This window comes from Bubalus bubalis, chromosome 6 (genome assembly GCF_019923935.1).
Source record: "Bubalus bubalis isolate 160015118507 breed Murrah chromosome 6, NDDB_SH_1, whole genome shotgun sequence".
NCBI classification, from domain to species: Eukaryota; Metazoa; Chordata; class Mammalia; order Artiodactyla; family Bovidae; genus Bubalus; species Bubalus bubalis.
Window position 1 is genome coordinate 69,737,526 of NC_059162.1, and position 13,414 is coordinate 69,750,939.

Genomic DNA, 13,414 nt, shown 5'->3' on the forward strand with positions numbered 1-13,414 from the left:
TAGGTTTATTCTCTGTATGAGTCAGTGAAGCAGGAGAAAGGCTATCCTAAGAATCATGACATGACACAGATGGGGCCTGTCATTCGATATATGCTGTCTACAATATGCTAAAATTGTTAAGACAGATACAAGAAAACTGAAGCCAAGAGAGTTAAGTTGTGGTGGGTGCAGGATTTGAACTCGGTTCTGCCTCTGGAACCCAATTCTACCTCTTTCCATCATGCCACTCTGCAGCCAGAGTGGCTTCTGGCTTTAGCTGTTTCGTAAAAAATTCTAGGTATTAAAGAATGTTAAGGTATTAAAAAATGTTAAGCAGACGAGTTAAGCAAGAGGATTCCTTTTCATTTTACAGACAGGATTCTGATGGTGATATGGAGAATGGCTTAGCAGAGAGACACCCTGGAAACATTCTACTTTTAGATCAGTGGTCCTGACTGAAGAATGTGGCAGGAAGGGTGGGGAGAGAAGAATGAGTCAGGAGTGATTTCAGCAGTGATTGACTGGTTGTGAGGTGACCAAATGAGTGCTGCTGCTGCTGCTGTTGCTGTTGCTAAGTCGCTTCAGTCATGTCCGACTGTGCGACCCCATAGACGGCAGCCCACTAAGCTCCTCTGTCCCTGGGATTCTCCAGGCAAGAACACTGGAGTGAGTTGCCATTTCCTTCTCCAATGCATGAAAGTGAAAAGTAAAAGTGAAGTCACTCAGTCCTGTCTGACTCTTAGCGACCCCATGGACTGCAGCCTACCAGGCTCCTCCATCCATGGGATTTTCCAGGCAAGAGTACTGGAGTGGGTTGCCATTGCCTTCTCCGGACCAAAGCGGTGGGGAGAAAGCAAAAAGGAAATAATAAATGACAATGAGATGATTTCTTCAATAACTTAGAAATACACATCTTACTGATGGTAGGTTAGTGGCATTTATCTTCATATATAAAAAGCAGCATAATAGTCACTTATTTATATCAAAAATTCTATTCTGAGGAAAAAGTTGAGAAAGAGTAATGTAAAATTAATCAAGCAGAAACAAGGGAAATATAAAGATGTGCATGGACAGCCATAATCCTTCTGACCGGGACAATTATGCCAATTCAAATCTAATTCATGACAAGAGCTGGGTTCTGATCTAGCCAGAGGTATAAAATATTTATCAGATTAAAATTAACCAGGCTGTTCTCCTCAAAAGGAGATTTTAAGTAATCTTCAGTAGGTCCCATCCCGGGGGCAGAGTGTACCGTGTCCCTGGCTGCCTTTGGCTGGATCAGCTATGTCCTTGTGGCTGCCTCGCTCTCACCTGAGTGACTGTTTCTCCTTAGTGCCTGGTGCCGGCAGCTGCATGTCCCCTCTCCTGCCGGGGCTTCCTCCCCTTTGTGCCCCATGTAGTACCCCCTGCAGTTTGGCCTTTATGTGTACTATGTGCTGAGTCTCTTCAGTTGTGTCCGACTCTGGGCAACCCTGTGGCCAGTATCCCACGAGGTTCCTCTGTCCGTGGGGTTTCCCAGGCAAGAATACTGGAGTGGGTTGCCATTTCCTTCTCGAGGCATCTTCCCAAGCCAGGGATTGAACCCGCATCTCTTATGTCTCCTGCACTGGCAGGCAGGTTCCTTACCACTGGCCTACTCTCATCAATTATTTTCATTATCTTTATTATTCATGATAAGGCTACAAATATAAAAGCAGCTGGAAGTATAAACTGGAGATGATGTGTATTAATATTTTCAAAGAAGACCTAGGTATATAAGACTAACATGGAAATATATCATTAACATACCTTTCAATTCTCTTCTTGTTTTCTTCCATTTTTTGATTTGCTATCTTTAATAGGAAGTTGATATATTCCTCTGTCACCATCAGTTTTCCTTGATGGCTTAAAGGAACTTCTAAGCCATGTGTGCTCCGGACAGCCTGCAAGGAACAATTTAGATTGGATGACTTATGTACTAGAGATGCTGAAGATAACTAAAGAATAGTCCACTCAGGGCTGTGATTATATATAGTTTAGCTCCATTATAGCACTTAGGTTTGCACTTTGATACAATTTAGTCAAATACAGTTGAATCAAAGGAGAATAAATAGATTTTCCCATCATATAAAGTCATTTGCAAAGAAAATTGTTTTATACATTGTCTTTCAGAGAAGCAGATATTATCAAAGAGTCCAATAAACTTAATAGTATCAATCTCACTAAATCTAAGGAAGTTTTAATACACCATTTAAATAAACAAAATAAATGAAACCTCAACAGAAGTTTTAAGGGAAAATCAAAATGGCTTGGATGCTGAAGGGCCTCTTAGCACTGCTTCTGCAGGGTGGTTACAAGATAAAGCAGGCCTGTTCCATCACACAAAGTGGCTGCTTTCTTGATGCTTTAGGGTTGCCAATCTTAGTAACCCCATTAAGGAAACAGTCAGCATGTTCCCAGTAAATCCAAACACTGGATATAGGTTAAGAAACAACAGAAACTCTTATGAGGCAGAAAAATTCATTCAATGAGCCTTTACTGAGTGTCTGCAATTTTCCAGGCCCCACGGAAGGTATGAAGGTACAGGATGAATACACATGCTGCTACTACTGCTGCTAAGTCACTTCAGTCGTGTCCGACTCTGTGCAACCCCATAGACGGCAGCCCACCAGGCTCCACCGTCCCTGGGATTCTCTAGGCAAGAACACTGGAGTAGGTTGCCATTTCCTTCTCCAATGCAGGAAAGTGAAAAGTGAAAGTGAAGTCGCTCAGTCGTGTCCGACTCTTTGCGACCCCATGGACTGCAGCCCACCAGGCTCCTCTATCCATGGGAGTTTCCAGGCAAGAGTACTGGAGTGGGGCGCCACTGCCTTCTCCAAGGAATACACATGGTCCCCATCTAAAAGACAGCTAACACGTCTGAACAAAAAACCAAGTGATCACAATCCAACATGGTACTAAGAAGAAACACATAAATGTGCATGTGCACGCACGCATGTGCGCACACACACAAACACAAAATACTAAGGAAACGTATTCAACAGAAGAGGAGTAACTGACTGAGACAGGTGGTGGTTTTATGGGATTTTAAAGCATACATATAATTTCACCAGATGTAAAAATGGGAGAAGGGGAGCATTCAGCCAGAGAAAGAACTTTTCTATAGTAACAGGACATGAAAAGCATAATACATTTGGGAAATGACCAACAGCATTTTATCTGGCTGGAGTGGAAGCATGCTAGTGGAACATGAGCATAGATAAGGTAGATGCAAAATAGTTTATGTATATAAGGTCTTGAAAGTCAGAGAAAATACCAGGTGACCTTGACTTTTATAACCCTGTGTATAACACAGCAAAGAGACACTGATGTATAGAACAGTCTTATGGACTCTGTTGGAGAAGGAGAGGGTGGGAAGATTTGGGAGAATGGCATTGAAACATGTATAATATCATGTATGAAACGAAGGAAAAAAAAAAGAAAGAAACACGCATGGTAGGAGAAAAAAATAAAATAAAATAAAACGGGCATTCTGACACTACTGGCTAGAGGGGCTGAAGGAAAAGATGGGGAGGACGAAGACCAGGCAGGAGACTGCTGTAAAGACAGAGGTGAGAGATGAAGAGGGCTTAAGTAGGGGCAGTGGAAGAGGGCTGGGAGAGGTGGAGTCCGGAGTGAGGACTTAGAGGTAGATGTGACAGATCTGTCACTAACTTAATATAGAAGACAAAGGAGAGAAAGGTGGAAGAGTGGTTCTGTTTTTACTCGGGCCACCAGACGTACATAGTGGGGAGGGAGATGGGGACTCAAATCTGTACCATGAGCTTTGCTTTTCTATTTAGTCATGTTATACAGATGTCTTGTTTCATAAGCCACCTCTTTTTGGAAAGCAGGTTATTTGTTAAAAATAGATAGAAAATTGGGAACTCTAGGGAGCTAGAATGGAAGACAATCTGAAATACTACAAAAGCAAACAATGTGCACATTGCCAAACAGTAAACACAAACAGTAGCTACTCAGGAGAGAGCAAAAGTCACTAGGGGCTGGCTTGGCTAGGAAAGGACTCAGAGAGGCTGTGGGACTTGGAAGGAAGTTTAAAGATCCTCTAGTCCAGGGGATGGCAGAGTTTTTCTGTAAAAGGATAGACAGTAAATATTTTCAACTTTGCAGGCCATATAATGTCTGCCATTGTAGCACGAAAGCAACCTTAGAGAGCAATTAATCAAACAAGGGTACTGGAACTAGTCTCCCGTGGGCTGGATGTGGACCTAGGGCAGCAATTTGATAGATCCCTGATACAGCTGAAAAAGTTCAGTCCCTGATGGATCCCTGTAGAGGACTTTAGGGCCCATCTGTGATTCTTCCCAATACATCATGGTGCTCATTAAATTGGGCCGTGACTATTCAGAATGCGGAGGCCAAAGAGAATCAGGTTAAAAGTAAGTGGTGTATGTGTTAATCGCTCAGTCGTGTCTGACTCTTTTGTGACCCCACGGACTGTTGCCCATCAGGCATTTCCTCCTCCAGGGGATCTACCCAACCCAGGGATCAAAACCAGGTCTCCTTCATTTCAGGCGGATTCTTTACCATCTGAGGCACCAAGGAAGCAGAAAAGTAAGTGGAGGGGAATATTATAAGGCCTCAAATGTAAAGCTAAGAACTCTGGACTTTGCCCTGTACAGAACAGTCAGTCACTGAAAGTTTCTGAGCAGGGAATGGCAGGACGATTTCAGTAGAAGGTTATTTGATAATCTGGATTACTTCATGATCAAAGAATTGCTTTTTACCAAAGATACCTTACCAGCATGGTCTTTCCTCTCTTTCCCACAGTTATGCCGGAGTTCCTGAAGCCAGAATCTACTGCCACTGAATGCTGTAAGAAAATAAATTTGTTAAATTCTGATCATCTGGCTAATCAGATAAACACTTTAGCTCTACAAACTGCTGAAACGTAATATAACCTCAAATCTATAATTAGATAAAACATTAGTTGATTAAACTAGCATTGCATTAATTGTGGTAGAAGTTAAAGTTCAAAACTAAATCTACTCATATACCTATAAATTCAAGTATAATCACAAAATTTTACCAGAATCTGTGCATCCTGCAACTGTCGACACTGCACGTGAAGAACAAGTGGCTCGAATTTCAAAATGGCATCGCCCTTCGCTTTCTGCAGGGCCGCAATCTAAATAGACGGAAAATATTAGGATTAGACACAAATACACGATCCTATTCCTTGGTGACCCTTTATCCTATGTACCTTCAATATTTCCAAGGAACTTTCACACTCATTCTGCATCATTCTTCCACAGTAACTTTTCACTCTGCTTTCTTGGATCTCTTTCTCCAAAACTCATTCATCTGCTTATTCTTTTAAGAGACTTGATTTCTAATCCTCTCATAAACTATATGTGGCATTCTTTCAAACCATACCTCAAACAAGTAAACTATTACTTTATATTTTTAATAAAGGAATATGGAATGTAAAGACTGTACTGCTGCTGCTGCTGCTGCTAAGTTGCTTCAGTCGTGTCTGACTCTGTGTGACCCCAGAGACGGCAGCCCGCGAGGCTCCCCCATCCCTGGGATTCTCCAGGCAAGAAGACTGGAGTGGGTTGCCATTTCCTTCTCCAATGCATGAAAGTAAAAAGTGAAAGTGAAGTCGTTCAGTCGTGCCCGACTCTTAGCGACCCCATGGACTGCAGCCTACCAGGCTCTTCCGTCCATGGGATTTTCCAGGCAAGAGTACTGGAGTGGGTTGCCACTGCCTTCTCTGAAAGACCATACTAGATCTGTCTAAATGCTTTGTTGTTAGATTGAAGATTGGGACACATGTATTATTATGCTTCAGCTAGAATCTGTTATGTGAACCGCGAACTTCCAGAGGTTCAAGCTGGATTTAGAAAAGGCAGAGGGGGGGAGGAGCCAAGATGGCGGAGGAGTAGGACGGGGAGAACACTTTCTCCCCCACAAATTCATCAAAAGAGCATTTAAACGTCGAGTAAATTCCACAAAACAACTTCTGAATGCCGGCAGAGGACATCAGGCACCCAGAAAAGCAGCCCAACTCTTCGAAAGGAGGTAGGAAAAAATATAAAAGACAAAAAAAGAGACAAAAGAGGGAGGGACGGAGTTCCGTCCCGGGAAGGGAGTCTTAAAAAGAGAGAAGTTTCCAAACACCAGGAAACCCTCTCACTGCCGAATCTGTGCCGAGCTTTGGAAGCACAGAGGGCAACATAAAAGGGAGGGGAAAAAAAAAAAAAATAAACAATTAAAAATCGCGGATTGTGAGCCCTACGGGAACTCCCCCAGCGGAGAAGCAGCGCAGACGCCTGCACACGGCATTAGCAAGCGGGGGCTGGGCAGGGAAGTGCGGCACGGGCTGTGTCCCTTAGAGTAAGAATCGGGCCGAATGTCCTGAGCGCTATCTGAGCGAAATAATTTGGGCTAGCAAACCAGACTGTGGGATATCTACCACGCGAAAAGCCAGCCCTAACCTAAGACACCGCCAGGCCCGCGCACAGAACAAAGGACTGAACAGAGGTAGCCGGCTGCAGACCTTCCCCCTCCGGTGACAGGCAGCCAGAGCCGGAAGGGGGCAATCGCAGCCCCAGAGAGACACTATCTATAAAACTGTAAGCAGGCTTCTTTGCTAACTAAAACTTCTTGGGGGTCTGGACGGTCAATATCTGCCTGAGAAGGTGCGCCGGTTTTACACCCAGATAACCGAGTGGCGGGGAGGCGATAAGTCGCAGCATTGGCGCCCGCCAAACACCTCATCACCTGAGCTGCTCGACCTGGGAAGAACACAAAACGCAGGCCCAACCGAGTCTGCGCCTCTGAGGACTACCCGAGTGCCTGAACCTGAGCGGCTTGGACCTGGGAGCTCAGTCCAGGGCCGGCCTCTGATTGTTCCCGGCGGAACAACCTAGAGCCCAAGCAGTGTGGGCAGGGAGGTTACACGCGCCGTGAGCGGGGGCAGACCCAGTGTGGCCGAGGCACTTCGAGCGCACGCCAGTGTTATCTGTTTGCAGCATCCCTCCCTCCCTCCCCACAGCGCGGCTGAACAAGTGAGCCTAAATTAAAAAAAAAAAAAATAGGGTCCTCCACCGTCCCCTTTGTGTCAGGGCGGGAACCAGACACTGAAGAGACCAGCAAACAGAAGAAGCTATAACAGAGGGAAACGCCTTGGAAGCTACAGGCCATAGATTAAAACCCTGTGGTTACTACGGATTACATAGGAAGGGGCCTATAGATCTTGAGAAATATAAGTCGGACTAAGGAACTGCCAAAAATGAACTGAACCCACAATACTCACAACAAAACCAGAGAAAGACCTAGATATATTTTTACTATTTTTACGATCAATCTTTCTTTCTTTCTTTTTTTTTTTAATTAAAAAAAAAAATTTTTTTTTAAGTCCTCTATTGTCCTTTAATTTTCACTTTTATAACTATTACTTTGCAAAAAAAAAAAAAAAAAAGACCCTATTTTTTTTTTTCTCTTCTTCTTCAGCAAACTTCATATATATATTTTATAATTTTTTGACCGTGGTTTTTTTTTTTTTTTTTTTCTTCTTTTTCTTCTTTTCTTTAACATTGCATTTTTGAAATTCCAAACTCTACTCTAGATTTTTAATTTTTGCTGTTTGGTATTAGTTATCAATTTTGTACCTGTAGTTTCTTTATTACTTTCACGACCTTGTTTGTTTTTCTTTGTTCGTTTTTTCTCTCTTTCTTTTCCTTCTCCTTTTCATTAACATCGCATTTTTGAAATTCCAAACTCTACTCTAGATTTCTAATTTTTGTTTTTATGTATTTGTTACCAATTTTGTACCTTTAAGAACCCAATCTTCAGGACCCATTTTTCACTAGTGTACGAGATTACTGGCTTGACTGCTCTCTCTCCCTTTGGACTCTCCATTTTCCCCACCAGGTCACCTGTATCTCCTCCCTAACCCCTCTCTACTCTACCCAACTCTGTGAATTTCTGTGTGTTCCAGACGGTGGAGAACACTTAAGGAACTGATTACTCGCTGGATCTGTCTCCCGCCTTTTCATTTCCCCCTTTTATCCTTCTGGCCACCTCTGTCTCCTGCCTCCTTCTTCTCTTCCCTGTATAACTCCGTGAACATCTCTGAGTGGTCCAGTTGTGGAGTGCACATAAGGAAGTGACTACTGGCTAGCCCACTCTCTCCACTATTGATTCCACCTCATCTCATTTGGGTCACCTCTAACTCCCTCCTCCCTCTTCTCTTCTCCATGTAACGCTGTGAACCTCTCTGAGTGACCCTCACAGTAGAGAAACTTTTCATCTTTAACATAGATGTTTTATCAGTGGTGCTGTATAGAAGGAGAAGTTTTGAAACTACTGTAAAATTAAGACCGATAACTGGAAGTAGGAGGCTTAAGTCCAATCCCTGACTCCAGGGAACTCCTGACTCCAAGGAACATTAATTGACAGGAGCTCATCAAACGCCTCCATACCGACACTGAAACCAAGCACCACACAAGGGCCAACAAGTTCCAGGGAAAGACATAACAAGCAAATTCTCCAGCAACAAAGGAACACAGCCCTGAGCTTCAAGATACAGGCTGCCCAAAGTCACCCCAAAACCATAGACATCTCATAACTCATTACTGGACATTTCATTACACTCCAGAGAGAAGAAATACAGCTCCATCAACCAGAACATCAACACAAGCTTCCCTAACCAGGAAACCTTGACAAGCCACCTGTACAAACCCACACACAGCGAGGAAACGCCACAATAAAGAGAACTCCACAAACTGCCAGAATACAGAAAGGACACCCCAAACTCAGCAATTTAAACAAGATGAAGAGACAGAGGAATAGCCAGCAGATAAAGGAACAGGATAAATGCCCACCAAACCAAACAAAAGAGGAAGAGATAGGGAATCTACCTGATAAAGAATTCCGAATAATGATAGTGAAATTGATCCAAAATCTTGAAATTAAAATGGAATCACAGATAAATAGCCTGGAGGCAAGGATTGAGAAGATGCAAGAAAGGTTTAACAAGGACTTAGAAGAAATAAAAAAGAGTCAATATATAATGAATAATGCAATAAGTGAAATTAAAAACACTCTGGAGGCAACAAATAGTAGAATAACAGAGGCAGAAGATAGGATTAGTGAATTAGAAGATAGAATGGTAGAAATAAATGAATCAGAGAGGATAAAAGAAAAACGAATTAAAAGAAATGAGGACAATCTCAGAGACCTCCAGGACAATATTAAACGCTACAACATTCGAATCATAGGGGTCCCAGAAGAAGAAGACAAAAAGAAAGACCATGAGAAAATACTTGAGGAGATAATAGTTGAAAACTTCCCTAAAATGGGGAAGGAAATAATCACCCAAGTCCAAGAAACCCAGAGAGTCCCAAACAGGATAAACCCAAGGCGAAACACCCCAAGACACATAGTAATCAAATTAACAAAGATCAAACACAAAGAACAAATATTAAAAGCAGCAAGGGAAAAACAACAAATAACACACAAGGGAATTCCCATAAGGATAACAGCTGATCTTTCAATAGAAACTCTTCAAGCCAGGAGGGAATGGCAAGACATACTTAAAATGATGAAAGAAAATAACCTACAGCCCAGATTATTGTACCCAGCAAGGATCTCATTCAAGTATGAAGGAGAAATCAAAAGCTTTTCAGACAAGCAAAAGCTGAGAGAATTCTGCACCACCAAACCAGCTCTCCAACAAATACTAAAGGATATTCTCTAGACAGGAAACACAAAAATGGTGTATAAATTCGAACCCAAAACAATAAAGTAAATGGCAACGGGGTCATACTTATCAGTAATTACCTTAAACGTAAATGGGTTGAATGCCCCAACCAAAAGACAAAGACTGGCTGAATGGATACAAAAACAAGACCCCTGCATATGTTGTCTACAAGAGACCCACCTCAAAACAGGGGACACATACAGACTGAAAGTGAAGGGCTGGAAAAAGATTTTCCATGCGAATAGGGACCAAAAGAAAGCAGGAGTAGCAATACTCATATCAGATAAAATAGACTTTAAAACAAAGACTGTGAAAAGAGACAAAGATGGTCACTACATAATGATCAAAGGATCAATCCAAGAAGAAGATATAACAATTATAAATATATATGCACCCAACACGGGAGCACCGCAGTATGTAAGACAAATGCTAACAAGTATGAAAGGAGAAATTAACAATAACACAATAATAGTGGGAGACTTTAATGCCCCACTCACACCTATGGATAGATCAACTAAACAGAAAATTAACAAGGAAACACAAACTTTAAACGATACAATAGACCAGTTAGACCTAATTGATATCTATAGGACATTTCATCCCAAAACAATGAATTTCACCTTCTTCTCAAGCGCACATGGAACCTTCTCCAGGATAGATCACATCCTGGGCCATAAAGCTAGCCTTGGTAAATTCAAAAAAATAGAAATCATTCCAAGCATCTTTTCTGACCACAATGCAGTAAGATTAGATCTCAATTACAGGAGAAAAACTATTAAAAAATCCAACATATGGAGGCTGAACAACACGCTGCTGAATAACCAACAAATCACAGAAGAAATCAAAAAAGAAATCAAAATTTGCATAGAAACGAATGAAAATGAAAACACAACAACCCAAAACCTGTGGGACACCGTAAAAGCAGTCCTAAGGGGAAAGTTCATAGCAATACAGGCACACCTCAAGAAACAAGAAAAAAGTCAAATAAATAACCTAACTCTACACCTAAAGCAACTAGAAAAGGAAGAAATGAAGAACCCCAGGGTTAGTAGAAGGAAAGAAATCTTAAAAATTAGAGCAGAAATAAATGCAAAAGAAACAAAAGAGACCATAGCAAAAATCAACAAAGCCAAAAGCTGGTTCTTTGAAAGGATAAATAAAATTGACAAACCATTAGCCAGACTCATCAAGAAACAAAGGGAGAAAAATCAAATCAATAAAATTAGAAATGAAAATGGAGAGATCACAACAGACAACACAGAAATACAAAGGATCATAAGAGACTACTATCAACAATTATATGCCAATAAAATGGACAACGAGGAAGAAATGGACAAATTCTTAGAAAAGTACAACTTTCCAAAACTGGACCAGGAAGAAATAGAAAATCTTAACAGACCCATCACAAGCACGGAAATTGAAACTGTAATCAAAAATCTTCCAGCAAACAAAAGCCCAGGTCCAGACGGCTTCACAGCTGAATTCTACCAAAAATTTAGAGAAGAGCTAACACCTATCCTGCTCAAACTCTTCCAGAAAATTGCAGAGGATGGTAAACTTCCAAACTCATTCTATGAGGCCACCATCACCCTAATACCAAACCTGACAAAGATCCCACAAAAAAAGAAAACTACAGGCCAATATCACTGATGAACATAGATGCAAAAATCCTTAACAAAATTCTAGCAATCAGAATCCAACAACACATTAAAAAGATCATACACCATGACCAAGTGGGCTTTATCCCAGGGATGCAAGGATTCTTCAATATCCGCAAATCAATCAATGTAATACACCACATTAACAAATTGAAAAATAAAAACCATATGATTATCTCAATAGATGCAGAGAAAGCCTTTGACAAAATTCAACATCCATTTATGATAAAAACTCTCCAGAAAGCAGGAATAGAAGGAACATACCTCAACATAATCAAAGCTATATATGACAAACCCACAGCAAACATTATCCTCAATGGTGAAAAATTGAAAGCATTTCCTCTAAAGTCAGGAACAAGACAAGGGTGCCCACTTTCACCATTACTATTCAACATAGTTTTGGAAGTTTTGGCCACAGCAATCAGAGCAGAAAAAGAAATAAAAGGAATCCAAATTGGAAAAGAAGAAGTAAAGCTCTCACTGTTTGCAGATGACATGATCCTCTACATAGAAAACCCTAAAGACTCCACCAGAAAATTACTAGAACTAATCAATGACTATAGTAAAGTTGCAGGATATAAAATCAACACACAGAAATCCCTTGCATTCCTATACACTAATAATGAGAAAACAGAAAGAGAAATTAAGGAAACAATTCCATTCACCATTGCAACGGAAAGAATAAAATACTTAGGAATATATCTACCTAAAGAAACTAAAGACCTATATAGAAAACTATAAAACACTGGTGAAAGAAATCAAAGAGGACACTAACAGATGGAGAAATATACCATGTTCATGGATTGGAAGAATCAATGTAGTGAAAATGAGTATACTACCCAAAGCAATCTATAGATTCAATGCAATCCCTATCAAGCTACCAACAGCATTCTTCACAGAGCTAGAACAAATAATTTCACAATTTGTATGGAAAAACAAAAAACCTCGAATAGCCAAAGCGATCTTGAGAAAGAAGAATGGAACGGGAGGAATCAACCTACCTGACTTCAGGCTCTACTACAAAGCCACAGTTATCAAGACAGTATGGTACTGGCACAAAGACAGAAATATAGATCAATGGAACAAAATAGAAAGCCCAGAGATAAATCCACGCACATATGGACACCTTATCTTCGACAAAGGAGGCAAGAATATACAATGGATTAAAGACAATCTCTTTAACAAGTGGTGCTGGGAACTCTGGTCAACCACTTGTAAAAGAATGAAACTAGAACACTTTCTAACACCATACACAAAAATAAACTCAAAATGGATTAAAGATCTAAACGTAAGACCAGAAACTATAAAACTCCTAGAGGAGAACATAGGCAAAACACTCTCTGACATACATCACAGCAGGATCCTCTATGACCCACCTCCCAGAATATTGGAAATAAAAGCAAAAATAAACAAATGGGACCTAATTAACCTTAAAAGCTTCTGCACATCAAAGGAAACTATTAGCAAGGTGAAAAGACAGCCTTCAGAATGGGAGAAGATAATAGCAAATGAAGCAACTGACAAACAACTAATCTCGAGAATATACAAGCAACTCCTACAGCTCAACTCCAGAAAAATAAATGACCCAATCAAAAAATGGGCCAAAGAACTAAATAGACATTTCTCCAAAGAAGACATACAGATGGCTAACAAACACATGAAAAGATGCTCAGCATCACTCATTATCAGAGAAATGCAAATCAAAACCACTATGAGGTACCATTTCACGCCAGTCAGAATGGCTGCAATCCAAAAGTCTACAAGTAATAAATGCTGGAGAGGGTGTGGAGAAAAGGGAACCCTCTTACACTGTTGGTGGGAATGCAAACTAGTACAGCCACTATGGAGAACAGTGTGGAGATTCCTTAAAAAACTGGAAATAGACATGCCTTATGATCCAGCAATCCACTGCTGGGCATACACACTGAAAAAACCAGAAGGGAAAGAGACACGAGTACCCCAATGTTCATCGCAGCACTGTTTATAATAGCCAGGACATGGAAGCAACCTAGATGTCCATCAGCAGATG

At 41.0% G+C, this 13,414-nt stretch overlaps 1 protein-coding gene across 1 annotated transcript in view; it reads right to left on the minus strand.

The window, feature by feature from the left end:
* Positions 1-13,414, minus strand: part of TYW3 (tRNA-yW synthesizing protein 3 homolog) — a 30,985-nt gene that overhangs the window by 10,354 nt on the left and 7,217 nt on the right. The window contains exons 3-5 of the mRNA XM_006046235.4: positions 5,048-5,146; positions 4,760-4,831; positions 1,768-1,901 (exon numbers count right to left, since the gene is read on the minus strand). Coding sequence (XP_006046297.3) covers positions 1,768-1,901; positions 4,760-4,831; positions 5,048-5,146 — 305 coding nt within the window. The remainder of the gene's footprint in view (positions 1-1,767; positions 1,902-4,759; positions 4,832-5,047; positions 5,147-13,414) is intronic.